Source organism: Rhopilema esculentum, chromosome 19 (assembly GCF_057945365.1).
Source record: "Rhopilema esculentum isolate cy_ngs chromosome 19, ASM5794536v1, whole genome shotgun sequence".
NCBI lineage: Eukaryota > Metazoa > Cnidaria > Scyphozoa > Rhizostomeae > Rhizostomatidae > Rhopilema > Rhopilema esculentum.
This window is the reverse complement of record NC_142833.1, coordinates 4,598,577-4,626,126: the sequence shown is the minus strand read 5'-3', so window position 1 is coordinate 4,626,126 and position 27,550 is coordinate 4,598,577. Positions and strand designations below refer to the sequence as shown.

At 35.9% G+C, this 27,550-nt stretch overlaps 4 protein-coding genes across 5 annotated transcripts; 2 read left to right on the top strand and 2 right to left on the bottom strand.

The window, feature by feature from the left end:
• Positions 1–268: 268 nt before the first annotated feature.
• On the bottom strand, positions 269–9,304 carry LOC135688173 (15-hydroxyprostaglandin dehydrogenase [NAD(+)]). The gene is made up of 8 exons (XM_089114030.1): positions 9,133–9,304; positions 8,196–8,319; positions 7,712–7,815; positions 6,839–6,935; positions 6,478–6,554; positions 5,345–5,475; positions 1,349–3,882; positions 269–889 (listed from the first exon to the last, which is right to left on the bottom strand). Exons 1-7 carry the CDS (start codon positions 9,223–9,225, stop codon positions 3,744–3,746), a joined length of 765 nt encoding a protein of 254 aa, XP_088970156.1. The 5' UTR covers positions 9,226–9,304; the 3' UTR covers positions 269–889; positions 1,349–3,743.
• A 2,704-nt stretch (positions 9,305–12,008) lies between these two features.
• LOC148957934 (uncharacterized) lies at positions 12,009–17,346 on the top strand. Its single transcript, XM_089114111.1, has 2 exons — positions 12,009–12,904; positions 15,466–17,346. The coding sequence occupies exons 1-2, from the start codon at positions 12,734–12,736 to the stop codon at positions 15,757–15,759; spliced, it is 465 nt and encodes a 154-aa protein (XP_088970237.1). The 5' UTR covers positions 12,009–12,733; the 3' UTR covers positions 15,760–17,346.
• Positions 17,347–18,744: 1,398 nt separating this feature from the next.
• On the bottom strand, positions 18,745–20,651 carry LOC135688176 (uncharacterized). Its single transcript, XM_065204908.2, has 3 exons — positions 20,250–20,651; positions 19,761–19,880; positions 18,745–19,235 (listed from the first exon to the last, which is right to left on the bottom strand). The coding sequence occupies exons 1-3, from the start codon at positions 20,505–20,507 to the stop codon at positions 19,038–19,040; spliced, it is 576 nt and encodes a 191-aa protein (XP_065060980.2). The 5' UTR covers positions 20,508–20,651; the 3' UTR covers positions 18,745–19,037.
• Positions 20,652–20,784: 133 nt separating this feature from the next.
• On the top strand, positions 20,785–27,532 carry LOC135688169 (uncharacterized). 2 transcript variants are annotated; one of them, XM_065204898.2, is made up of 10 exons: positions 20,785–21,174; positions 22,122–22,324; positions 22,574–22,674; positions 23,049–23,246; positions 23,606–23,726; positions 24,476–24,557; positions 24,721–24,897; positions 25,707–25,809; positions 26,523–26,646; positions 26,996–27,532. In XM_065204898.2, the coding sequence occupies exons 1-10, from the start codon at positions 21,005–21,007 to the stop codon at positions 27,439–27,441; spliced, it is 1,725 nt and encodes a 574-aa protein (XP_065060970.2). In that variant the 5' UTR covers positions 20,785–21,004; the 3' UTR covers positions 27,442–27,532. The 2 variants fall into 2 exon arrangements, with proteins under 2 accessions (XP_065060970.2, XP_065060971.2); XM_065204899.2 differs by having other exon boundaries at positions 20,787–21,174; positions 26,523–26,637.
• Positions 27,533–27,550: the final 18 nt, after the last annotated feature.

The window sequence follows — 27,550 nt, the reverse complement described above, 5'->3', positions numbered from 1 at the left end:
GTGAAAATTTCTTAAAAAATGTTCCGGTTGTTTGGCCCATAAATACTGTCCAAATGTGGCGCGAAGAGAGTTTATGGTTTTTGGGTAACATGCTGCTGGGAATTCCACGTACCCCCTGTGTCCCATCTACCACTGTGCCCCTTCAAATGGTGTAGCAATCGCTATTTTGCTAAGGAGACGATTCAAGCTTGGTGGAAGCGTCTTAGTGTTATCTGATGCGCTATCATTACACATAACATATAAGGAAAGGCAGTTCAAAGAAATTCAGTTTTTATGTCTTTTTAAAGCATCATCCATCATATTTCTTAGACATATAACCTGGTTCGAAAATACAATACTCTATGAATGATTAAACAATGTTGCATTAGATCCTTGCAATTAACGACATTGAATTTCATAATTTTTTCGATCGAATCAAAAACGCAAATAAAAATTTGTGTATTAATCTCAAGGTGTGTCTGATATTAGCTGACTATGTTAATGAATCAAGTTATTCGTATTGATGTATCCTGCATCAACTGCTTCTGCATCAACAAGTTTCAATTACCCGCAGATACCCAGTTTATAACAAGTAGCAATGGCTTTAGCGGCTTTTCTCACTCGAATTCGAACACGTACACGGCGAAACAGCCTTCTACCCCACGGGGACTTCTTCGGCATCTCCACATTATGTTCTTCTGCCGATTCTTCGAGGTCTGGGTCGAGTGCTCCTTCGAAGTCATCTTCGGCGCGCACACCTTCGGGATCATTTCTCAGAGCAATTTCATTGCGCTTCAATTCTTTAAGGATTTCTCTCTGAATCGCATCTACTTGGTCCTCTTCTCTGACCCCACAGCTCACCATGCATATCAATGATAAACTTGCGATTGCAATGAGCAGTTTCATTTTGCTACAAAGGAAAGTACCTTTAAACCATCTCAAATGAATTTTCAAGGCTACTTACTCAAGATGACCCAACATGCTGTAATTTGCTGTCTTCATTTTTTGCGAAACGAAAATTGGCTGTCAAAACGAAAACTGGATTGCCTTTTTAACTGTTAGGTGGTCTTAATGCGGTTTTTCATTTTGCTTTTAATGAAGTACTCAGCTGATTTTTAACTTTTAGCAAGTTTTGTTACTGTTATCTGATGATGTAGTGTTCTGTTTTTAATCAATTGTTTAGATAAATATATACCATTGTAGCTACTCAAGCGGCGCTCTTGGCCTAGATACATGTGATAATGAAAAAACAACAGCAACAAAAATTAGATGTAGCGACCTATACTCATTTAACTTCATAGTTTTGCTCTATGCTGTAAATGAATATAGCCTTGAACAATAAAAATACTTTACAATAAAGTGTACTTACATAATCTTGAGCTGAAGTGTTGTTCAGAGTAGCGCCGGCAAAGATGTGTGTGGTGTATGAGCCTCTGGCCATTTATAGAAGCGAACTAAATTTCACTTTCCCCTTCAAAAGTCCTTTCACTTCCATTTTGCCAAGATGAAGTCATCGTTTCTGTTTCGGTATGAGCCACGAGTTACAGAAATCGAAAATGAATGCCTATCAAGTATTAGTTCCATTTCCAAAAATATGAACGAAACTGGTATGAATAGCACTTGATAAGCTTGTGGTTTTGACGCATCATAAAATTTGAAAGCGCTTTGTAACATCAAAGTTCTTCTACGCCCTCAAATGGGGGTAAGTGACGCCCCAGGCACCTCAACTCAAAATTAAAGGGCCTAAAAGACGTGTACACACTAAAGTAATTTCAGCATGATAGTATTAGGATATCAAAGAGAAAGTTGCTTGTGTTATTACCCATATAATTAGCAAAAAACATCTGCTTCGTCATTCCCATTTGTAACCTATAAATTACTATTATTATTACTACTATTATTATAGTTTATAAAGAAACGCCAAACAAAGCTTTCATTTATTGTACATCACCGCAACTTTCTTAATTGTGAAAAATAAGGCAGTCTGGAAACAGGAATTCGTTCTTCAGGAAAAAGGGCATTTTTATGCCCATTTAATTGTCTATCATTGCATTACATAAGGTACTTCTCAGTGTTTAAGCCAAAAACATTCGGCCTGAAAAACACACTTTACCAAATCATCATGGAGTAAAATCTATTTCTAAGGAGGAAGGAGGGAAAAATTCTTGGGACCAAGTTCTTTTATACTGCAAAAACAACCTAGGCTCTTCGGGTACTAGGCTACCCTGGGTAGCAGGGCCACAAAATTTCGAGCACGTAAACAGAATGCCGAGCAGAGAAGCGAAGGAGCGGTTAGCCAAGAAGAAGGAAGTGGTTTTCCTTCTTCTTGGACAGACACTCATCCGCTTTTCCACTCCTATCTTCTGTTTCCTCTTCAATTTATGTGGCTCTGGTACCCAGTGTAGTACACGGCAAAATTTGAGAACTAGGCCCTTTTAAACATCTCTAGTTTTATAGAAAATCCACTTCTGAACTTTAAAGGCCTAAAGGTTTTAACTTTGAAGTTTTATCGCATATTAAAACTTGACGATACATCACAAAAGTACGCCGTAATATATTATTTCAAGCGATTTGCAAAGATACTCTCGAGGTTTCACAAGATAACAGTCCATTTTGTAATACATATGGAATATATGTTGTTTTTCGCGATAATTCAGTGTCTTCATCTTAAGTACCCCCTTCCACCTTACATCAAGCCTGGTCCATATATCATTCAGAATGTAGTTGTGTTACGTCTTTAGCTTTATGGCGGGAACAGACCCCGCTGAAATTCCAATAAAGGCGTGTTTTAGGCATGGTTTATGGAGGTTTCAAAAGAAATTTTTATCTTAGTAAAATGTATTTAAATATGTCAATCCGATTTTCGATACCTTTAACAAAAAAGTAAAAAATTAGTACAACCAAAAAATTTCTGGCAGGATTTTACTACGGGGCATTCGACCACAATCTCCGACCATAAAGTCCCTGAGTTACTTGGCGAATAAGATATTTTGTTTGTTAGGAATCAGTTCGCATCTTTGCATAAATCCTCAACCATATCCAAAACATACCGCTACCACCCCACTCTTTCAATCCTCATCGCAGAGTCAGCCATGTCAAGAACATACACAAAACATATGTCTTGGTATGGGGGCTAAGGGAGACAACAAACTCCCATCCTTTGTATATACACACACCTGAAGATTCCACATGAATAGATAAAACCGATCGTTACTATATGCTCTTGGTGACAATCTTTTGAGTTGAATTATGTTTATATATGTTTAGATAGTGAAACAATGCCAAAGTTAGGCCAAAAGAAATAAGTCTTGTATATGAAGAAAGAAAAAAGTCATTTTTATACAAGTCAAGGTTAAAATTATTTTGCGATACAAATTTCCTTTGCGGCACATAATCTTACACTACAATTTAGGAAAACTGCCTGCAGCTTCAAGATAAAATTGATGCTAGCAAAAATTTTGCGTCTGAAACTACTTAGACTACATCTAGAGGTTAATTGTGACTAAAAAAGATTTTTGGTATGAAAAATAATCTAGCAATGCTAACATTGTATTATGTTCTTAAGTATCTTAACATTGACGAGCAAATTAGACTGATACAGGTTTGAATCTCTAAAAAGAGTACCTCCACAAGCCGCCAAAACGATACTTTTCGTTAAGTGAATAGAAACTATTGATTAAAATTTCAAGGGTATGTTGGTAACAAAAAACCAGCAACAGGCACCATATGTCTGATGTAATCTATTGAATGAAAGTCATACCATCTCAAAGTTTTGGTTCAACTGGAAAATGTTCATGCCGAGCTTTGACATAAACCAAACCTTTAACAGTGACAGTTAGTACCTCGCCATCTTTTGTATCATCATGAACGAGCTCAATAAATCCTTTGGCAACGTCTTCAATCCTAAAAAAAATGGAGAAAATTTATATTCAAGGCCGGCACTATACTTTTTAAGCATGATATACCAGAAAAGTCTAAGTAGATGGAGAGCTATGGGTGTGCATAACCCAATGTCAAGGAGTAGGATTCTATAACTTTTTTTGGGAGCACACCCTCCCTAAGCCTATGTAAAGGACTTTGGCCAATACAACTTTGGCTGGGAGCCACCGCTCCCTCGCACTTGAACAAAAACATTCCGCAGTAAGCACGCGCACGCGGGAAGCATGTTAGGTAAAAGAGTGGCAGACTTCATCTAAAGGCATCAATCCAGAACGAGAATATTGGGAGAAGTTCCTTTGCTATCATACTCTTCAGATTGTCTTAAAACAACATAAAATTATATATTATTGTTCGAAACTTAAGACATTTTATGGCACGTTTCTCTGCCTTGATTCTCTTTTTCTTACTTTTCTCGTGGAAGGTATATTCTTAGTCGAATGGAACTTTTGTGCATATTTTTAGAGCTAAAGGTGAAATATTGCTTTATTCCAAAGACTGAGATTTTAAAAATTGTTACGACCGGGAGCTGGTTAAAAAAAATATACGCAGCAAGGTAAAAAGGCCCCAGTTTTAGTAGGAAATTGAGATTCGTTGTAGAGGACGTTTTTCGTCAAATAATGATTCAATGGTTTCTAAAGCTCTGCCAGACATGCATAGCATTTATGAAATGCATGTGCAGAATAGGCGAGGAGCATTATCTACTCGCTGGGCCCCAGAATTACATGACAATACGACCAAACGAGCACTTTCTGCCCTCTTTTTTCCCCTCTGGGCAAAAACACAGGAGGCAGCTGTCCTCTGTCCCCTTGTTCCAGCATCGCTGGAGAAGCATTAGGGCCTTTGGAGGCTTATTATCCTGAACATTAGGACAAACAAATTTGACGGGAGATCGTCCTTATGTCGACAAACTCTCATTATTATGATCTGTCGACAAACTCTCACGGCCTTCAGGATATTATGGCGACTGTCATAACGGTTATGGTTAGGCTGAGAATTGGGGAATAGAATAAAACAGCATGTCCCTTCCAGCATTAGAAACAAAACTCTTTCCCACAGAGAAAAGCCTCTTCGATCTTGCAGATCAAAACAACCAGTAAATATGCTTTTGTGTAGACAGAAGTACCATTAAGTTTTGTACCATTAAAAGATTGCTAACCATCTTCTATTAAAAATAATGAACGCGATTAATGACACTGCTCGTTGAAGTATACCAGAAGAAGGCAGAAAGTGGAGAGAGACCTGGTTTTAGGTCTCCGGAAAAACCAAAAAAACGGAGGGGCATATCACTCCATAAAAATTTCTTTCTGTTTTCGCGAAAGTCCTGAAAAAATTTTTAAATTCCCAATGTTCAAAATCTCGTAATTTGTTGGGAAAGAGTGATTTTGATAAACCCCTCGGTAAAAACAAATATAATAACTTTACATACGGTACAATGCCAATTTTCTCAACAAATGGTCTCATTTCAGGCCTTGCTTCCAGTCCTTTTTCTACCATCGTCGTTGGAGAGAAACTTGGGCACAGGCAATTTACTCGTATATTTTCCCTTGTATTTGCTTTCTGAAAACAAAATTTATTATTTCACAAAAACTTAATTGGATACAAAGGAACTACAGACAGTGAATTTTTCTACATTTGACTTCAAATAGTAAAAAAAAAATTTTATGAAAATTTGGATTGGGAGAGAAATTCCCTAAATTGTAAACATGAATACTTCATCCAATTTTAAAGTTGTTATCAGAGCTGAAATAATAATCATACATAGAATGTCAGCTCCCCACTTTAATAACTGGGTATTTCGAAGCAAAAATTTAGAACAAGACAAAAAAACAAATAAGCCACAATTGACATGATAAAATGGCAAAAGAAAGTGGAAACATTTCGCTACATATTAAAGTAGTTTTCTTTATTATCAGGATACGAGTTATGAAATATTGTCAGGATACAAGGTTTGAAGCAAGTTTCTACCCACTGTCTAATACATTTGCTTTTTCATAAAATCATATATCTGAGTTCAAACAGTATTTAAACCATCAAAATAAACTTGGCACACTGTGCAGAGTTTTCTAAGTGTGCTTACTTGATGGAAAATTAGTATTCCTAAAAATCTCAACCAAATCAGTTCCAATGGAGCACCTTGTTGAACATCAGGTGCAACATCAGGTGCAAGAAAGCTAAGATTAGATTCATTATAGAGTATGGGACAAAAGAGATGCATTAGAATATGGGACAAAAGAGATGAAGCCTGCAGTATCCCTAGTGTTACGAATATCTTGAAACAAACCTATAATAAGCGGGCAGAAAGACTGAAAGGATAGGGACACTTTATCAATATAAAAAGAAATATTCCTTTGACACTAACTTGAGAAAAATACTTTAAAACAATGAAGTGTTTTTCATTGTTATCAAACAGCACAGCCTTATTAAATCTTTGACAAAAACTATACGTTCTAAAAATTTTTACCAGATTCATATTCCAACATGCTACACAGATTTGATTAATATTAAAATAGGGGCTGGTTCTTTTATACCACAAGATAATTATAATGAAAAATATCATACCTTAAGACTCTGAGTGAATCCAACAACACCAAACTTTGTTGCAGAGTAGACTGGTGCATCTCTAAAGGGAAACAGCCCTAGAGAAAACAAGAACAAAATTACACTATCATGAAATGTATTTGAAGGAAATGTATTACATAACAACAAAAACAAATCTATCGGACTTTTACACCAATGTATGGGCAGACAAAGCACTTGCAACCATTTTTGCTTCTTTCTTAGCAAACTGTTTAATTTTAAGGATTGCATTTCAGTTTTTGGAATGAAAAAGGTGCAATAGGGCACCTCTTTTTAGCCGATGTGTGTCTTATGCAGTCCTAAAAGCTGACAGAACTTCAGTAAATCAAAATTCTCATCAAACCTGACAATGATCCAACATTGACAATAAGGCCTCCAGCTCCTTTGTTAGCAGCTTTCATGTGCTTTATTCCAAGGAATGTTCCATGTATCACAGATGTCTGGTTGCAGTCAAGATAAAAGAAGAGGGTAAGTAAGCTGAGTCATACTTTTTGTGCTGCAATGCTATGGGTGGGCCTGTTTACAAAGCAGCTTCCATTAATAGCAAGTTTTCAACAACAGGTACCAATATCACACCAAAATACAACAATCAAGCCCAAAATGAACCCATACAGAAAAGGCCTATTTACTTTGATGCAATACCTTTAAAGAAAATAACCTAATTTAAAAAGTAATAACACATGAAGTGGGGGTTGTTGTTTGTGAGAGTATAGGACTTACACCTAAAATACCATCAACAACATCAGTATGTTTTGTTTATGAACTAACATAATTAAATTGTCACACCAATTAATACAGAATAGATGAAAATCTGGTTTTATGCTTTGGTATATAACAGCTCAAATCTTAGGACTTTAATCTCAAGCCATTTGTCGTGTTACTCAAGTGGATCACTGTTGGAAAACTGTACAGAAAATGAAAGTATCCTGAGACAACAACAAACTGTGCAGTTTAGAACTGAATGTATCCTGAGAAATCTAACATGTATGCACTTTACAATTATCAGATCACTTATAAAACTTCTCAACATGTAATTATCAAACAATTTCCCAATTGAGAGAAAAATCATTTCTTAAAATTGATATAAATAATGATACATTTGCAGCAAAAATTAATAAAAAACCAACGCAGTCAAAAGTTCTGAAGACAAGCTCTAATTGAATCATTGAATCAATTATTCTTTCTGTGGATTAAACAAATCACAAAACACACTAACCAGATTAAGGTCGACAAGCTTTTTCCAGTTATGAGAAATTCCACCAGCATTGTTACATAGAATATCAAGCCTGCCAAATTTATCTATTGTCTCTGTAAAGGCTCCTTAGAAAAAGAGGAAATGAATGTCAGTTGATACTTTGGTGAAATTTCATTATTGAAATGAAAAACCTCTATATGGCCAAAAACTGTATTTGAAAGTGTAGCTCTTTGTTCAAATGTCTTTTTTCCAAGGTTTTGAAAGGATAGCTGGAGAGGGCAACATTTTTGCGGCTGTTCCAACTGGATGTGAATAATGAAAGACTAAGTAAGCGTAGACTCTACATGCTTGAACCAGACTGTAATATTGTCGAGGTATATAACCTAAACTTCTTTTTCTCAACAAGCCCCCAACATCATTTGTTGTTCAGCCTTATTTGCTAGGACAACATCTGGTTCTGTATTTGTTTAGAATAGATTTTAGTTTAAATGAAGATTGCATTTACCTTCAAGATGATCTGTATTGGTGACATCACAGTGAATGAAGTGGGCACTCCCTTCTCCAAACTCTTTGCTAAAATCTTTACAAGTCTTCAGCCCTGTCTCATCATCAATATCAACAACTGTCACCTGTTTCAATCAAACAAATATAAATTTATAAATCTTAAATTAGGCCTCACTACCCTAAATATATATGAAAACATTATGTAGAAACAAAAAGACATAGCAGTTGGGGGCACAAGTGGTACTTTTCTCCACTCAAGATTTTACAAGTGATGTTTCAGAAGGATTAAGTGCTTCTCTTAGGTTAATTTCAACTGTCACAGTGCCTTTTTTCCTACTCCTACCAGACCGGTCTGCAGAGTATGGCACTTTTTGACGAGATCTCCGGTATGCACTAGCGAAAAGCCTGGCGTGCCGGTGTGCACCACCAAAAATTTCTGGTGTGCTGGTGTGCACAGACTATTTTCCCCTGTTGTGGTTAAAATTTGTAAATTTGCATTTCACCGTAAAAATGTGTGTGAAGTACACTGTTGAAGATAGCGCAAGTTTTTATTTGTATATTTGTCAAGTATTACTTGACTTGTTTTTATCAGCTGACATTTTCTATGGGACCTCACCCAGCCACGCCCGTCTTAGTTGCCACACCCAAAAATACCCGGTGTGCAACAAATTTTGCACAAAAATATATCCAGTGTGCACATGCCATGCTCTGCAGACTGGCTACCAGACAGGAAACTTTTACTCCTAGAAAGACGTCGTTGTAACTGGTGAATAAATAGATAAGTGCCCTTCCAAAAGTCAAGTTGCATGCTCAAGGTATAAATCATTCCAGTACACTCCTTGATTTACACTCTTAAACTAACATTTTAAACGATGCAATATGCAGACATAGCTTAGACCTAGATTAAATAAATACATCGAATAATCAATTCTTTGTACCTTGCCACCTCGCTTAAGCAATTCACGTGAAAATGCACGGCCGAATCCTTGGCTTCCACCAGTAATCAAAGACACGCTACCCTTCACCTTCATTCTTGGTTAAACACTAAGTTCAAGCGTAGTGTAGTGTACGTTCTTCCCTTCTGCCTATTTGCTCGAAGTCCACTTCCTACCATCCTCGAGATGATCTCGAGGCTGTAGGGGCCTTTGGCAAAAATGCGAATTATTTTGTAATGTACTACCAGTAAAGCATCTTTTCATGCGGTTTTAGCTCCCCACTTTTTTTGACCCCCCACTTTTCGCAACGCTCCGCGGTGCCTGAGAGGCTAATGCTAAATGTCAGGGGCGTCGAGAGGGGGAGGGGGGTTATGAGAGGCAAAAGGTCCGGGGCCCGTGCTCCGATAGGGCCCCTAATAAGGTAACAAGATTTTTTACAATGCAAAAAAGCTATCATTTCAGCTAAATTATACAAAATGAACGCCCGGCAATTTATCGCAAAGAAATGTCCACATGTCCTTGATTGATGTTAAATATTTTTGTACATTCTTGCAAAAGTCCTTGTGAAATTTTTTTCAATAAATGTATCTAATAAGCGCACTCCCCTTGTTCGCTGGGAGACTGAAGGGCGTGGCCACAGGAAATTTTCAAAAGGTGGTCCAATTTTGTAAATCACCCCTGGGCCCGAACTGCCTCTCGACAGCCCAGTGTGAATGTTAGAGAGTTAACTAAAAGCAAATAGAGATTTACATATTGATTTGATAACAGCAACTATTACAAATTTAAAGCTGTGGGACATATGAAAAAATTAATTAGAGCTATCTAGCCACATGCCCCCTGTTTGATGTGAAATTGTGTTGTAATAAAATGTGAAGTATCAGTTCGATTTATGAAGTATAAGAGGTCAAAATAAAAAATGTTGGCATATATGTATCATGTACAATATTCAAAATTAAGTGTAATTCAAGCTACATAAGCAAATAGTATATTGTCAACGTAAGTAGGCACAATAGGATATTCCTGAAGGAACAAACAAAATAATAGTACGCTAAAAGTAGAATAATATTAATGTTAAGATGTGGTTATGATCGCATAGTCTATTTAAGACTACAAAGATAGATAATGACTACAATGAGAATAAGATTACGAAAATAGGAATAATTTCTCAACTAGATTAATTGGCTTCTTGATTAAAACTCAGTGATTATATTCTAATAGGAACATCTTCATCTCTCAAAATATTTGATAATTTGTTTCACAGTCGGATATCCAGTAACAACACCACTCATACTATCAGTCAGTGACGCTGCCAAAGAAGAATTCCCATAATTTTAAGAGTTTAAGGGTTTAAGAGAAAGCCAAAATCCCCTTAACTGAGCTTTACACGAGAATCATCCCATCAACAGAAGGGTCTCTTGTTGCAAAGGGAGGGGACAAGAGACAAATTTTCCGAATCATTTTAGAAAAATTTGCAAGAAAATGTGGCTTTTTATTTGTACATTGTTTTTTAGAACATTTCCGATAGAATCATATCGTAAAATTATGCCAAATGTGCAAGGGACAATCAAAACTTTCTTAGGCAACTCTTTGCCAAATAATGACAATTAGCAGTAACAGTTTGCTGTAAGTTTTCTGTACCTAAACAAAAAAACATTTGATATTTTTGTAAATTCCACATTTAGTGGAATATTGTGGACTTTTCTGAGTGATTTAACATTCGGACTATCATTAGATACATTTTTGTGTTTTTGAACTTAAAGTTCACATTCATTCACCGAGGCTCGTCACCTTCCTGAAAATGTACTTGCAGTTTTCGCATGACAAATATATGCTAAACAGATCCGTCGCTAGCTATTGTGCTCAAGGGGGGGGGGGGGGTTTAGACCAGGCGGAGGATAGGGGAATGGTCGCCCAAGAGCAAACTTTTTTGGACCAATTGCTTTATGGGACCAAAGGCCTTATTTTTGTATGAATAAATAAAAATGAAATGAAATGGGCAGGGTGGAATGACACAGGGAACGCGCACTCTTCTAAGAATAGAGGGGCTGAAATGTGGGTGGCCGTCAATTTTGAGGCTAAGCCCTTTAGAACACCGGAAAATGCCCCTTTTACAAAATCTTGCTAATTTCTACTGAAATTTTATAAACAGTCTAGTTCAGAGAAGATATCGATAACTACAAAAAGAGTAATCAAACACCAAGCTAACCAAGTTATAAAATACTCATTAAACAAGATAGAACACCTAGAAACTGGACAAAACGGTTCCCAGTCAAAAGGAACTGCTACTACTTAGGATTAAACGACCCAAGTTGCGTTAGAGTAAACCTTGCAAAAAATTTCTAGCCTTTTATTGCAAAATGTGGGGGGGGGGCTATAGCCCCTGCTAGCCCAATGGCTGCCCGGTGCCTGGACTGACCCGGATGGCTAGGCTGCGGTCGCCAGCCGTGCACCTCAAAATTCTGAAAAACAAGCCCTCCATTAGATGAAATGTTCGAGTTTATGCATAAATCCATAACGATAAACCCAAGCTTTGCTGATTGGAAACAATGGTCATCCCGCATAAATTCTGTGGAGCTGATTGAATATCAGTTTTAGGAGTATACGGATAAGGTTTTAAATGCCCACACCTATTTAAGGCCTTGGCACGCCCTAAGGGCCCTTTTAGAACCACAGAGCCACCCCAGAAGTTAGGTGTGACGAGAGGCATTTATACAGGTGCAAGGGGAAACGATACAGTTGTCTCGAGATCAATACCTTTTTTCTTGGCCCAGTGTCACCTGTCATGGAATTAGGAAAGAGATAATGGGCAGAGCTCGAGGGATCACACCCTATTTCATCATTCCGTGCTATATAGACCATTCCACTTCAAACATCTAGTTTTATTAATGTCGTCCATCTTTTGGGGAAATCCTATTATTTCATCTGAAAATCCCTGGTAATTGTTTTGTTTCCGTAGAAATCTCGTACGTTATTGGCAAGAGTGATCTGCCCCTCAGTTATTTTCATTTGGCAAATATTGCAAAAGGAATGTCTGTTCCTACCCAGCAAATATCTATTAGTTTGGAAAGACTTTTTTGGGCCTAGTATGGGCCCCAATGGAATGCTTGTGATGGAAAGTCGATAAAAATGTAGTCACGAATGATTTTCCCGATTACATTTTGGCCGGTTTTTCAGGGCCTCCGATCAGGAAAACTTTTCTTTCTTTGAAACAGATAACTAAACCGCAGAAGCTGTTGCAAATAATTACAAATTTTCTTACTGTTTACGGTGACAAGAAACCTGTTTTTGCTCCAAGTTAAATTTCCAATGCTTTGAATGATTAGCGTTTTTTGTAAAATCACCGGTGGCTCTGTTTTGTCAACACAGACGGTCGCCAACTGCGACATGAAGAGGGTATCCGTGAAGTAACACCAATAACCTTCTCAAAAACAAAGCCAGGCATCAACACCGCACTTATTAAATAATCAGTTTCAGGATTTAATTCGCTTACCATCAATAATCTATCACGTAGTATCACGAGAACTTCAGCCAAGTGGAAACAGATGTTTACAGGTAACAGAAAAGCACTTACATACAAATATAACTGGCCTAGTTTAGGTTCACCATGTACAGAAAGGGGGCAAATACGACAGTAAGCAACCATGGATACTCAAATATTGATCGAAAGCACTTACAAGGAGAGAGTTATGCAGCAAGATTGAAAGTTCCAGGGAGAGGCGAAATGCAACGATTACAGGATCTTGGTATTGCAATTGACTGGGTAACTGAACAATTGGTAAGGAGATTTGATATACATTTTGATATAACGAACATACGAAGAAATGATATACATTTACGAGGCTATTGATCGAGGGGCAATTCACTCTTGCAAATAGCGTACGAGATTTTCTCTGAAACAAAAGTATCTTTGGGGATTTCCAGATAAAACAATAGGATTTCCACGAAAGGTGTACGAGATTTTTTGGAGTGATTTGCCCCTCGCTACTGATATTCTTTAAGAGGCCGAGCCCCCCCCCCCTTTCCACAATACTTGTAAAAATCCTTGCTTTGTTTCCAGCGATTAATCTCTTTTGTTCCAACTGTTTTCAAACAATGATGCCCCCAATTCTTTACGCTTCCTACGGCACAGATTTAGAGTAGGCGCAACATCGCAACCTTTATTTATTTGCTCATTAAGGGTGGGTTAGGGCCCTAGACCTTCTAAACTGAAAAGCGTGGAATGTGCCTCTCAGCTTTCTCGTATTAAGTTGTGAGCATTGCTGCATTGGATCATATCGATGTTAATCATTAGAAACTGCAAATTTTTAGTATGTGTGAGAAGGAAGAACCGCAGGATAGGCTGTCCGCCGGATTCTGTGAATCTTGCAATGAGATTTTAAAATGAAAGATATAGAGGGAACAAAGCAATACGACGACGAGAATCCAATGTCACGAAATAAAATTTTCAAAATAAATTAAATTTTTAGTAGCCTTTTAGTGGATGCGGTTCAACATAGGTTGGCCTCACATCGATTTGGTTGGTCTGTGTCCTTCCCTGAGTCCTACCCTACTACCTGTGAATTTTAGCCTGCGTGCAGACTCAAACTTTTCCCATAGTCGAGTGTGCACGCAGGCTAGTGAATTTTTGTTTTCTGGCTTCCCTGTATTCATGATGTTGACCGTCTTTTTGACGCTTTTAATTAGATGCACTAAAGCTTAAAATTATTACAAATACCAAAAATATATAGCGATAGCCATAGCGATACCTCAAAATGTTTTATCCCATAGTTTCTCTCAGTGGCGGAAATTGCGGGGTGTTAGGGGGGCAACCGCCCCCAGGTTTTGCCAAATTGTTGGTTTTATCGGTAAAACTATGTCATTTGTCGACAAATTTGCTTTCTTTTGTGGGTATTGCCCCCCCCCCCCCACTTGAAAAATGAACTTCCGCCACTGGTTTCTCTTATTGCAGTAAGCCTTTCCATTGTTTGAGGTGTTCGTTACTATTAAAGTGAATAGTTTTTTGTGGCTCTGGAATCAAAGGGTACAAGAATTAAAAACGCTGTAGAAACATAGTTGTTTAGTTTTCGGAAGTATATACATAATTAACTTTATGATAATTCTGTTCGATCTGTTGCAATTGATTTCTAATTATCCTACGATTATAATAAAAAGAATTTCTTTAATTTCTTCACCATAAACACTGACCAAATTTTTACTTAAACCTATGCTTGTAATGTCTCGTACAGCACTTCAAACATTAATTTGTTTCATCCAAACTTTGTTTCAGATAAAAAAAACTAATACCTCTAAGAAACAACTTAAAGAGATTTCTTAGGCTCTGGGCTTAAGAAATAGATAGTTTGTAAACCCGTATCATTGTAACAAACAAAACTAAACTAGAGAAATTCAATTTAGACACCAAATCGTTGCTGAACTTTTGCACACCAGACTCTTTACGATCTTCTATCAAATTCGCTTCTTTTGAAAAGAAATTAAAGTGAATAACTGGCAAAAGTATTTCAAATCTAGTAACTAATTGTGAATTTAGTTTGAAATCCTTAGGAAAATCTTATTATTTTTGCTGACGGTGAACTTTGTTACTAAAAAATTACAAGGAATCTTGTTATAAAGAAAACCATGTTGAAACTTTTCTGAAAAACTTAAGTTGGTGTTTTCTGTTAAGCAACACCATGCAATCAAGTGGAAAGAAAACGAACAAGATACGTTAACAACATACTAGGCCAAGAGACCCAAGCTTCAGGACAAGAGCATGTGACGAATAATTTCCAGCTTCTACACATGTTTTCGTTATTGATTTTTTCATTTCGAACTGCTGCAGTTATCTATAAAATTGCCATCGTCACTAAAGCCTAAAAATTGGGAGGGGAATGAAAGAAAAGGAAATTTTTCTCTCCCACCCCCTATTTCTTAAGCCCCGGTGCCCAGGGTTCATAAAAAGGGGAAGGCTTCTAGCGCATCGAAATGTTTACACGTTTGTATAACAACATCATCAATACAATGAGAAAATTATTGATAAGGGCATTAGGCCTACAGTCTTATTATCCTACAGTTAAAATTTCAATTAAATTTCCTTGACAATAACAAAACGCCAATAAAACGCATCAGTCGTCCACCGTAGCGTGCGTTAGCATAGATTCATTGAGAACTCAAATTAGAGTTTTTTAAGGAGTGAAACTTGAAAAAGTCTTATCAAAGAGAAGAAGGAACATTTAAAAAATTGCAAGAGTTTTAAGAACATAACTTACCAGCAGTGCTAATTCCTATTGCTCCTGTGGTTGAGGCCCCTCTTTTACTGTATGCAAGCGTCTGACGTCCGTTTCTCCGTTTTATGTCTAGAAAAGCATGAAAGAAGAAGATCGATACATCATGAAGCAATTTGTTGTGATACGGGCAGATATGAATAAAATCAAAGAAAAAAAAGCATCAAATCCTGTGAGGCGCTCCTCTTTAGATATACCAAGGATACCTGAAAACGAAGAGTTCACTGATGTCAGGAAATGCAACATGGACCCTTTTGATGTGGATGATAATGTTCCATTGCGAAGGAGGGCATTGACAACGATGGAGTTTGCGTCTAACTCCGTCATTAGTCTGGACGGTAGAATGATGCCTAGACATCAAACAAAGTGAGCCTCGCAAGGCGGCATGGGATACTCTGTGCAACTTTGCAAGGGCAGAAATATCTATAAAGGGGTGACGCATGCATGTTAATTTTTGTTTCCAGTCCTCTTGCTTTTCCCGGATCTTGTCTATCTTAAGAAATGGCTGTTATTGTGATCGCCATATTTTAGGTAATTTCGTTGTAGTTTTAGAAGATTTTTTGGGAGAGAATTAATTACAGCTTATGTTGAATAGCTTTTAACAAAAATATAAACAGATTTCAAGACTTCTGGACACTTCATTTCACAAAACAAATGCATTTTAAACATATCTAGTATACCAGGTTGCCGGAGCGACGAAAGCTCTATAATGTAAAATAAATTTTGTACATTACGTTTCTTATCTTAGACTACAACTTGTGCATTGGTAGCATATATATTTTCGAGATATTTTTGAATAAGAAAAGTCTATCATTTTTGCTATTTCTTCCAAACCCTCTAACAAAACCTTCACCCAAAATGGCACATATTTCCTGTATGCATCGTGGATTTTCATTGCACACAACCAAGACACCTTTTCATCTATGGGAAATTTGAGATGATATATAAACGTTATTAGAAGTCTGATTTATGCTTAAAATTTGAATTATTTCACTGGATAACTTCAAGCTGATAATCTTGTTATACGCTTGGCCGACCGAGTGGTTTTGGAGGCCCTAGGACAATACCGAAAGACGAGTCCCCTACAAGCTTTGGGCAGAAAGTTTTTGCGGCCACGCCCTTTAGATTAGTAAAAAATCTTTCATTCGTTTGAAATGGTTTACAAATTTTAGGCATAATTTTAATACTTTAATCAAATCCATTTTAAAACGAAATTCATTACTTTATGAAGCCCCTTGACCTCTAGGCCCTGGGGCAACTTGCCCCCTTTGCCGTCCCCCTTCCCCCTTTCGGCGGTCCGGAGCACTGGTAACCTTTTCAGAAAAATCTAGACAATGAAATCTTCAGAGTGGAAGCAAGGCATTTTGAATATTGGTATGGTAATTTGAATGAACAGCGTTAGAAATCTTGCTGATTGATATTTGTCAAACTTCTCTAAAACACACCAATAATTTTTGCCCCTGATTGAATTTGTTAATAAAATGAATAACTATACTGTTCAAGTAAACGATACATTTTAAAAATAGTTACGTCATAATTAAAAAAATTGATACATTTTAGCAAAACTAAGTGACAGAAATTAATCAGGTAAATAAGAAACATATTTCTAACCGGCAGACGCTCCTTTGATGGAGATTTATAAGTATATCATTAAAAAAAACATCCAGGGAGTTTTACAAACTAGCAAAGAGTTCAGATATTTGTGTTTGTACTTGGAAAAAATCAATAACGGAATGTTTTTGTTTTAAATACAATTTTTTATACAGGAAATTTTGAGTTTTTATCAATGGGCCATCATCAATTCATAAAAAAGTCATAATCAATTAAATGTCACAGCATAATTATAACTATTAAATAGTTATTGGTAATTAGTAAATTTAAGTGGTGAAACATCTTTCGGGACTGAATTGCCTCTCTCCATTTGCAACAAAATTTATTGCTTATATACTTCACCTTATGATCCACTTGTTTCCTTTTGCTTAAGATTCAACCGCTAGATTCAGTGGCCGCGCCAAGAGGGGTATGGGGGGTAGTAACCCCCCCCCACTTTTGTACAAAAAATGGTTCACATAACCTTTCTAGAAAAGGATTAAAGAGAGTTAGGTAGGAGTAGATCATATTTTTGCCAAATTAAAATTTTCTTGGTACAAAGCACTGAAACAAGGCAAAAGGGTTTGGTCTCACTGATCACGCCCATTACCCTCCCACTCTGCAGTAACTGATGCTGCCAGTGGCCGGATTTAAAGACCCTTTATCATGGTATATCTTTTTTACTGATACGGAAGGGAAAGTGTCAGTTGAATTGTAGGGGAGAAGGCTATTTAATCGTTGCGTTACATTACGCTCCTATTACTTTGAAATTTTAAACTTACCTGGAATTAAAACTGAACAATGTACGAACTCACTTCACCAAAAGCTTAGGGAGTATTTAAGCATACTGGTCCTAGCCTGTGTCCCAGACCCCTAACTTGAAAGTAGAGGGTCTGTGTAACCGAGAGCAAATTCGCGTACAAGCGTTTTCCCAGGAACTCTGGGAAAATTAATTATGCGCAAAATATGCGGCATCTACATGACAAAAGTGAGCAATGGCGTAAACAGAGCGTAGTTTGCTACGACAGTTTACGCATTCAAGTAAGGGGTCCAAGTTAGGGGTCTGGAGCACAGGCTAACTGGTCCAAGTAGCCCTTGTCCTCCCTTTGACATAATTTTCCTTCTACAGATGCTATTTTAGAACAAAACCTACAAAAATAAACAATCTCATTAAAGGCAATCAAAAAATTGGGTATGAGGCCGTGGGTTAAAGTGACATAAATTGTACCAGGTCGTGTTAATCAAATAAATGGTACTCTGAAGGTGCTACTTAGTCAAAGAACTATTTTTTCATAGTAAAAGCTTTCGCAGTTTGCTAGGATTTTACAAGATCAGCGAATCAAATATCAGAAAAAACATTAGAAGTAAGGAGTCAACGAAACATTTCAACAATCTTTTTTTGCTTTATCATTTAGTAGTAAGGTTCAATTAGATTGGTTTAGTGCTAGATTCATCGCAGCATAATTCTTTGGTTTACAAGTTATACATGGTGACACTTTCTGTTGGCTTTTTTCTACTATTCTAATGGACTGGTTCCGTTATATTCTTAGATGGACATCACCTTGTCACTTCTTTACAAAGTTCACCCTTCTTTGCCCACTCTTGCAAAATTCTTAGCTAGAAGACACTGAAAACCAATAGCTGCTTAGCTAAGCAATTTTCAGGATTTGTGAAAAGTTAGCATTCGATTTGAAAAACTTGCAGTTTCCTTTTTTTCAAAGGTTTGTAAAAGTTTAAGTGAAGTAGTTCAAAAAAATCAAAAGCATAACGAATGCAATAATTTATCGCTGAAGATTAAAAAGAATTACATAAATATTTTCTTACTTCCGTTTCATAAGATTCTCACAGAAACTTTACACAGATTACAAAACTTATTGTGTTTATTTCTATACTCGTGCTTAAAACAATTATTTACATGGTGACGGTAGTGGATTGTCATAGCAATCAAAACAGTTGAAAATTCTACTTTTACTCATCTATAAGCTTCTTGTCCTGGATCGTAATTTTATTTTGGGGAAAAGCTTGACTTGACAAGAAAGTAGAGTTAGTCTTAAAAAGTCAGAAATGCGACCCTCTTCCTTTTCTGAAATCTTTCACCATTTTTGCCATCTGTTCTACACCCTCGTATAGGCCGTCACCTGAAACAGCACACATTTGCTGGATGTACCATGGATTCTTTATGGTGCGCAATCCCAATTGTTCTACGAGGCTGCTTGCGCGTTGTGCGTTGGGCAGGTCCTGCTTGTTGGCAAGTACCTATATTGAAACATAAGAAGACTTTATCAGATGGCGGAAAAAGTTCGTATGAATCAAAACCAATCACCAAAGAAACCGTTCAAGCATCCCTATAAATCAATGAAACTTGGGGGCTCGTAATGAACAAGTTCAAACCGTGAAGTGTAAATGGTTGTATTTGCAACTGCTTCAAACAAGAAAGAAGCACAGAAGCTAAGAAATGTTTGTGTGGATATTTATTTACATGAAATCGTGTTCTACAGTATTTTTACGTGTAACAATTTCTTGCCCTGGATCATAAGGGTGGGGAAATAACAAATTAGCTGCGTGGGAGAAATGTTCCGATGGAGATAAACCCCCATTCTAATTAGGCATAAAACAATTGAAAAATCACCTATAAATTTGAATAATTTGTGCATGGGATTCGCAAAGAGCTCTCGATCGCTGGAGGTAAAGGAGTTCTACAAAACCTCAGTTATATCAAAGCCCGAAGAAAGAATCTTAAATTTTATCCCACATATAAATACATTCTTGTACATCACTTACCACAACGGGACAATGAGATGTCATATCCTCATGAAGAATTATGTTCATAAGTTCTTGTCTTGCTTCAGCCAAGCGAGGTACATCCGCACTGTCAACAACAAAGATCAAGCCATCTGTTCCCTGTTTACGTAAAATGAAAGAAAATAGTTAAAAATCCTTGCAAAATAAACATTTGGGCTATTTAAGGCTCTATAAATAGGTTCAAAAAAGTTTTTTATTGGCAATTACTTGTTTCAATATTCAGTAAGTATACATCATTGCTAAACAAAATTTGATGTTGTTGAAGAAAGTAAATTTCTGCAATCAGCTATAGTCGTTGTTTAGTATCAGAAAAATCCATTACACTTTGAAATTTTGCTTAATAATAATGCTTTTAGTTTTTATTTTGCTGTTTTTTCTGAATAGAACGCAGAATCGCACTTTAAACGGAGAAATTTTAAGAAAAATCTAGAACGGAGCTGAAATATCAAGGAAGTAGGTTTTTCATACCTGGAAATAATGCCTCCAAAGCTGTCGAATTTTTTCTTGGCCGCCGACATCCCAAACAGTAAAAGTGACGTTCTTCACTGGGGTAACAGTTTCAACATTAAAGCCAATTGTTGGAATCGTCGTTACATTTTCATTCAGCTTCAACTTGTACAAAATTGTAGTTTTCCCAGCTGCATCAAGACCAAGCATCAATATCCTTGCATTTTGGCTGCCAAAGGAACTGAACACAGACACCAAGCGTGAAAGCCAGAGACCCATTTTATCGTTATACCTTTCGCTTCAGGATTAGTTTACTTGCAAACACTTCTTGAGCTTGTAGCTTCAGATTGATAAACAGCTTTTCGACGAGTCAATTTATACCTTTCTAAACGAGGAATCATTTTGAAAGGGTTGGCTTTGATGTGTTGGCATTTTTTGAGGGATAATGAGGAAGTTGGCAGGTGGGACGATGCTGGCGATGCAACTTTGCGTTGCGTCAAGATTGAGACGTGTATGCGCCAAAAGGAGGCTCTTCTCAGAAACATGGAGGTTTGGGTCCCAAGCATGGCAACACTACGAAAAACAGCGTGATCACAAATTTAGTCTTGAAAACCAGGAAACCAAATTTTTGTTTCGATTCGAAGCATGAGAAGATGTGAGAATATTTGCTTACTCAAGTAGCTCAAATCACTTTCAACCGAGTTATCAAGACAGCTGCGTAATGTATCTTTGGTGTGGTATTTGTTGATACTCCGGCTCATGTTGGTTGACAAAAAATGGTTGCCAATGAGACCTTGGTTCGTATTCTTTCCCACGTGGAGAAGTTGATGAGGCATGCCACGAAGTTCGTGACTCAAAATGCAAAATCACTAGTCTTTTTGTCAGTTCCTATTGCAATATTTGTTTTCCTTCTTGTGGTATGGAACAGAATTCGCAGAAAATCTAGGTAAGAATAAAAAGGACAACAAAAACACTTTTCGAAAGGACTGTTATTTTCTGAATTACGAAGCTGCCTATATAATGTTGTGTTCATGTTTTGAAGGCCTATAAAAATTTTGTCAAATAGAGTGCAATTATAGCATGTAAAAAAAGATGTCTAATGTGTATTTTGGCTTATTTGTCAAATTGTGAAGTTTTAAAAGGCCTGAAGTCAAATAAAAGTTAAATTAAGATGCCATGTGTCAAGATTGATAATTTTTATATTAAAAAAAGCTTAAGTAAGAGCAAAATTGTTCCTATGAATGCACCAAGAGCAAGTCCCGGTGATGTATTTATAGGAACAGTTAAAAGATATTTTGAATAAAATCGTTTTAATCAATTCTGTCTATAATGCAATCTCTTAGTTGATTTATGTTAGCGTTAATTAGTTGTAGAATTATTGCTTAACTTACACTAAATGAGGTTGTTTATAATGATGATTTTTAACTGCAAAGAAGGACACTTTGCCCGAGAAATCACACACTTTGAATTTTCATATTATCACATTTTGCTCTCTTCCCAGTACCAGTAGAAGCATTGGGTTTGGAATTAATGCTCTTTCAATTTTACAGTGATGAGTGACAAAACTACCTTATTTTTTATTTCCATTCACACCTGATCTGTTTGAGATACAGCCATTATATCAATTTTGTAGTGATCATTTTCAAAGAAACATTCTTGGGTGCAAAGCTGCAAATTAGCAATAGAGGAAAAAGTTTGATTTAAATGAATGGATATTAAGTTGTCAGCAGGATATTAGATGAATAATCAAACTGAATAAGATAATATATCAGTTTTCAAAACTTTTAAAAAATCTACTTTTAGACAGCAGGTCCATAAGAATCAATTATATAATTGATGTTGTTGTTAATCATACAAATTTAGTACCAGTCATAACAAATATTATTCTCATAGAGCAACAAATGTGATGGAATTGAACTGCTGGTTTTGTAACACAGATAATATGGTCAATGTAAAAGAGAAGGAAGAATGGTACTGCAAAAAGTGTGACCAGTACAATGGATTTACCAGGTCAGGTGACTATAACAAAGAGATAGCTGAAATGTATGCAAAGTGCGCTGAAAGTTCACTTCCAAAGCATGGAAACCAAAGATTGGGTAATAAACCTTCCAGAATTTTCTTCTTCACTAAAAAAATTGTAACCCTGTGTTTCCTTTCTAATGTTCCCAAAGAAGAATCATTTTCTTGGATTTTCTTACTGTCTAGATCTAGGTGGCACTTTATGTAAACATTTCTCCCATTTTATGAATGCAGCTAGATATTTTTGGTCTACACTTTTTATAATTGGATAAATTTATAGGCATCACTGCAGTTCATAATTTATACTGATTTTCAATTGTCTCTAGACAGCAATTCAGTCACATCTGGATACAAACTATGCGATGCCTGCAACAAAATGCAGATTCTTAAAGTAAAACAACTCGCAGCATTTATTCCAAGAAATGAGGTAATCTCTTCAGATACCTAGTATTGATGATTCAAATTTTGCATAAGATAGAAGTAGTATTCAAGTCAAGGGAAAAGGAGGCCAGGAGGGACATACCGGAAGCACTTTTCAACATGAAACATTGTTAATGATAAATAGCCAAGATTTTTCATCTCTATGAACCCCCCTTCACCACCTTGGAGTAAAATCCTTGTTATCACTAGCAAATTTAAAAGTGATGTATCCAATGACAGCAAAATTGTGCCTTTATCATTATAAATAATAATTTGCAGAAGTTCACATACATATATGATGTTGCTGGAATTGGTTAGAAGCAGTAATATTTCTCCCTGTCACTAAGTTAAAAATTTCCAAATTTTATTTTCTCTTTCTAGACCTTTTATGAATATGAAGTTGAAGAGTACAAACATCAGCTAGAGAGGCGGTACAAGCTATGCAATGCCTGCTCAAGATCTCTAAAAAGATATCTTGATGATCAAGACATGCAGATAAAAGATACATATGGGAAAGATATTGCACAATATCACCAAATAAGTGACGAGGATGAGAGAGAAGATAGAAAGAAGAAACTGGTAATTTTGACTGATTATCATGAATAACTCTGTCATAGCTTTTCAATTTAAATCTGTATCTTAGAATGCCACTGAAATTAAATGAGTTTTATTAACTTATGATTCTGGGAAGCTTTTATATGCTGAAAGAATTCTAATTGAAGGAATGAAGTGACTTAATATATAAAGAATTGCTCAATACCATCCATAAAATATCTACCTATTAATGTTAATTTTTTTCTATGCCAGCTGATGATGGAATGAATATTTTTTATATGCATCAAAGATGAATATTTAAAAAATTTACCCATCATGTTTCTAAGCACAGAAACAGTTTGTTTTGCTTAGCAATATTTTACTGTTCTAAATGATTTTTTCAGAATAAACAAAGAAAAAAGAGAAACAGGACCTTCATCAACCTGTCATTTCTATGGCCGTCAAGCTTATTAGGCCTGATATCATTGGCTTGTGCAATATTCCTTTGCTTAACTTGGCTGTCAGGTAAATTATCTGATGTAATAAGTGACATGTCTTTGGAAGTTCCCATGTTCCTAAATCTAATTGTGTTATGGCTTGTTTTGATGTTACAATCTTGTGTTCTTCAACTGATTAGAAATTTGGCCTGGCCATTTGTGGAGAGCGGCAGCACTTGCTCCCTTTTTGGCTCCCCTCAAATACTGGAGGGAGATGCAGATAGCTTCACTAAACTGTCCAAAAAGCAAATTGCTCTCCTTGAAATATCTATGAATACCGTAAAAGCTCTATTAAGCCCCTGGGGTGCTTATTTATTTTGGGTCCTAGAAGGGGGCTTAAAAGAGAAAAGGGCTTATTAGAGAGGGGTCTTATTAATAATTCATTTAACAAATGTTGTAGAAAATCCCTTTTGCATTTTTTGTAATGAAAATGTGATACAAATGTTCTGAAAACAGGGGCTTAAGAGGAGGGGTTTAATAGAGAAGGGGGCGTAAAAGAGAGAGGGGGTTAAAAGAGAGAAGGGGGTTAATAGAGCTTTTACAAAAGCTCACAAAAAGTCTTCTAGGAGATCTGTTTCCTACAATGGCAAGGTCTGCAAAAAATAGATTACCTGTTTATGAAATGTGTTGAGCATGTTGTATTATGTCTAAGCATATCATAAATTTAAATAGCTTGATAGCGTATAATCTTCAAACATTTTGAATCCTGAACAAAAAAAAATTTTTAGTTAAAATTGAGAACATAAACCTATCTGCTTATTGGTTTTATATCTACAGGACATTTCAAGGTGAAACTTTCTTCCCTGGCATACACTGGGTGCATTGCAAGATTTTTTCTTTGGCTTTTGAACCCACTAAGGTATGTTTAGACTAGTTATATTTCTGTAGAGTGATATATATCCAAGAATTTATACAATGATTTCAATTTTATTGGCATAATGATTAAATTTGTAAGTTCTATGTTTTTAATGTTTAAAACATGATACATGGCTAATTAAATTTCCTTTTGCCTCAAAATCTAGCAAAAGAAAACTCCTTTATCTGCTGATCTGGACATTTTTGTCAGCTCTACTGGCTGCTCCTGCAATACTGAAGCTTAAACTTATGGCACCATTGATCATTTTTATCTTGATTATTGAAATGTGGAATAGTATGTGGACTGGAGTTATCATCGCCACAACTTTCAATACATTTGCAAGGTAATGTTGAAAATATATATACTTTGCTTATGTTTTCAGATGAACTATGAGGAAAAAATATGACAGTTGTATTATATAACACACAATACAACAGTGCCATTATATTCATACTTCATGAAATAAGATTTAAGCAAAATAAACAACCGAAGTCAACATTGGTACATATAAACCTTCAAAAGACAAAGGCAACTCATATTTTTGCCTTTGAGGGTGTTTATATTTGCCCTTGCAATTTCCTCAAATAATTTTTATTAGAATTTCAAATAATTTACTTTAGATTAATTTTTAGATTTTTTGTACCTTTACCTTGTGGGTAGAGTTTTTGATAAAGCTAGACTCAGTGACAAAAAATCTTTCATCAGTTTTCTGTATAACACATTGGCAATAAAATTTGCAGAAAGGCAGCTGCTGCCCTTAAATGCTGTCTTTGTATGTTGTTGAGCTGCTGAGCTTTGTGTTCTTTGTATATATATTTGAAGCTTGATTTGATAAAAGTATGGTATTTATATCAGTAAGAATACTGTTTCTATCTGTCATAATGTGTTCATCTGAGACTGCACAAGTTACGGAGGAGCTATGAGGATCAAGAGAAAAAAAATATTCCAGGTCTAACCATTATGATTATAATCAAACCCCCAAATTTTAAACCCCATTATAATTGTTCGCAATAGCTCCCCAATTTTTGTAAAACAATAGACCTTTTTCAAAATCTGTTGTTATTGATGTTAAATTTTTCCTTGGCCCCCCCCCTTTCTGACCTGTGTTATTGCACATCCAGTAATGGGCATAACTGTGCTTCATTTCTATAGACTTATGAAGAGGAAGGATTCATTGAGTAAACTGAAAAAACTGCCAAAGAAAAGAAGCCCAAAAGTTCAAAAAGAGTTGAAGAAAGAGATTAAAAATCAACTGGTAAGCAATTAGTTTTTAGCATAAAGAATCGTACCATAAAAAGAAAGCATTCTTATGCTAAACAGTAAAAACCCGCATATAAGAAACTCACTTATAAGAAACTGCAGGCTGACTTTTCACTTTTCCCAGTTGGTCCAGCTATTTTCATCATCTTATAAGAATTTCATTTTATAAGAAAGTCATCAGCATGTTTTTCAAGATTTATTCCTTTTATAAGAAACTCGTCATCCTGATCTGAAAAAATGAGTTTCTAATATGCGGTTTTTTACTGTACTGAATTAGTATCATTAAAACATCCCTGAACTCCTTGTATTATAATTCTAACCTAAAAATAGTAGCTTTGAGTAGGATTGTCTAAAACTGGCTCTTAATTTGACTGTCTATATTTTCTACATAAATATTCTCCTACGTGTTGGATAATGAAATGCTGTCAAAATAATTTTTTCCATATTTAACATGAAACAAATATTTAAGTTATTCTGCTATGGCAAGTAGGGTCATTTCAGCCAATATAAGTACTTGATAATGGGCTTTGTGGGAAACCTTGCAAGTACGGTGTAATGACATGTTACACAAAAATTTCATGAATTTTGTTGTATAAACTTAGTTTTCTTTGTCTCATATCTATTTTAATTAAATGCTGTTTCTCAAATTCTTAAAAGTAGCCTTTTCTGACACCAGTTCTCTTTGATGGTGAGATTGCTGTTTTTTAGGTAGTTGTTCATCAGCAAAAACCAAATCAGGACAACATAGATGGTAGGATTGATGTATTGTCCCTCGGTCTTACTGACAGTGAAGATGATACCAAACAAGGCTCAAGAGTTAAAGGTAGAAAAGGTGTATTGTATTTTTCTTTATGTATATTTGGCTTTTACCAATTTGATGCATTTACTATAGATGAAATGCATAGTACATAATGAAATAGCATATAAGCATTTACAATCAAAGAAGACATTAAAATACAATGTAAACATTTTCATTTAAACAGCGGAAGTTCAAATAAGCTGCAGAAAATTGGATTTTCTCAGAAAAAGTTGCAAGTATACCTAATGCATCTTAATGTTAGCAAAACTTTGCCATATATATTTCACACACTTAAAGGAAACATAACTCAATGTTTGTTAATTCATTAACTAAACAAAGCTTTGAAAGCTGTTTGACAAAAGTTTAATCAATCCTGTTTTAGTCTCCAAGTCTTGGTACGCAAGTGCATGCAGGTTTGTTGGGGAGGCAGAGGACAATGACATCCAAAATGAAGGGAGTAAGAATGGAGAGCAAGGATTCCAGTTGTACCCATCGAAACTTTTATCCTCTTCAGTCAATAAAACCAAGACAAATAAAAGTAATCCTTTGAAAAAGGAATCAAGTCAATACAAAACAGATCATTTAAACAGAGAATTGAGTCAAAGAAGTGCTAACCCGCCAAAGCAGAGGATCAAACAACAGTTACAGGAAGACTCAGATGTGCTAGATCATACGAAAGAGAAAATCAAAGGTTCTCAAAAATCACAAAGCTCCAAATGCACATGGATGAAATATTTTTGTATGGGACTTTTAGCCATTACCCTTTTCTGTAGCATTGCTCTTAATGTCTATCTTTTGAAAAGGGATAGAAGACTGTCTTTTTCCTGATAGTAGTATTCAACTTTTTTGATAAAATCTTTAAAAGTAATTAAACCTGTAAATGTTTGGGTTTTGAAATAAGATGTGCCTTTGCAAATGATATTTGTAATTTTATCAA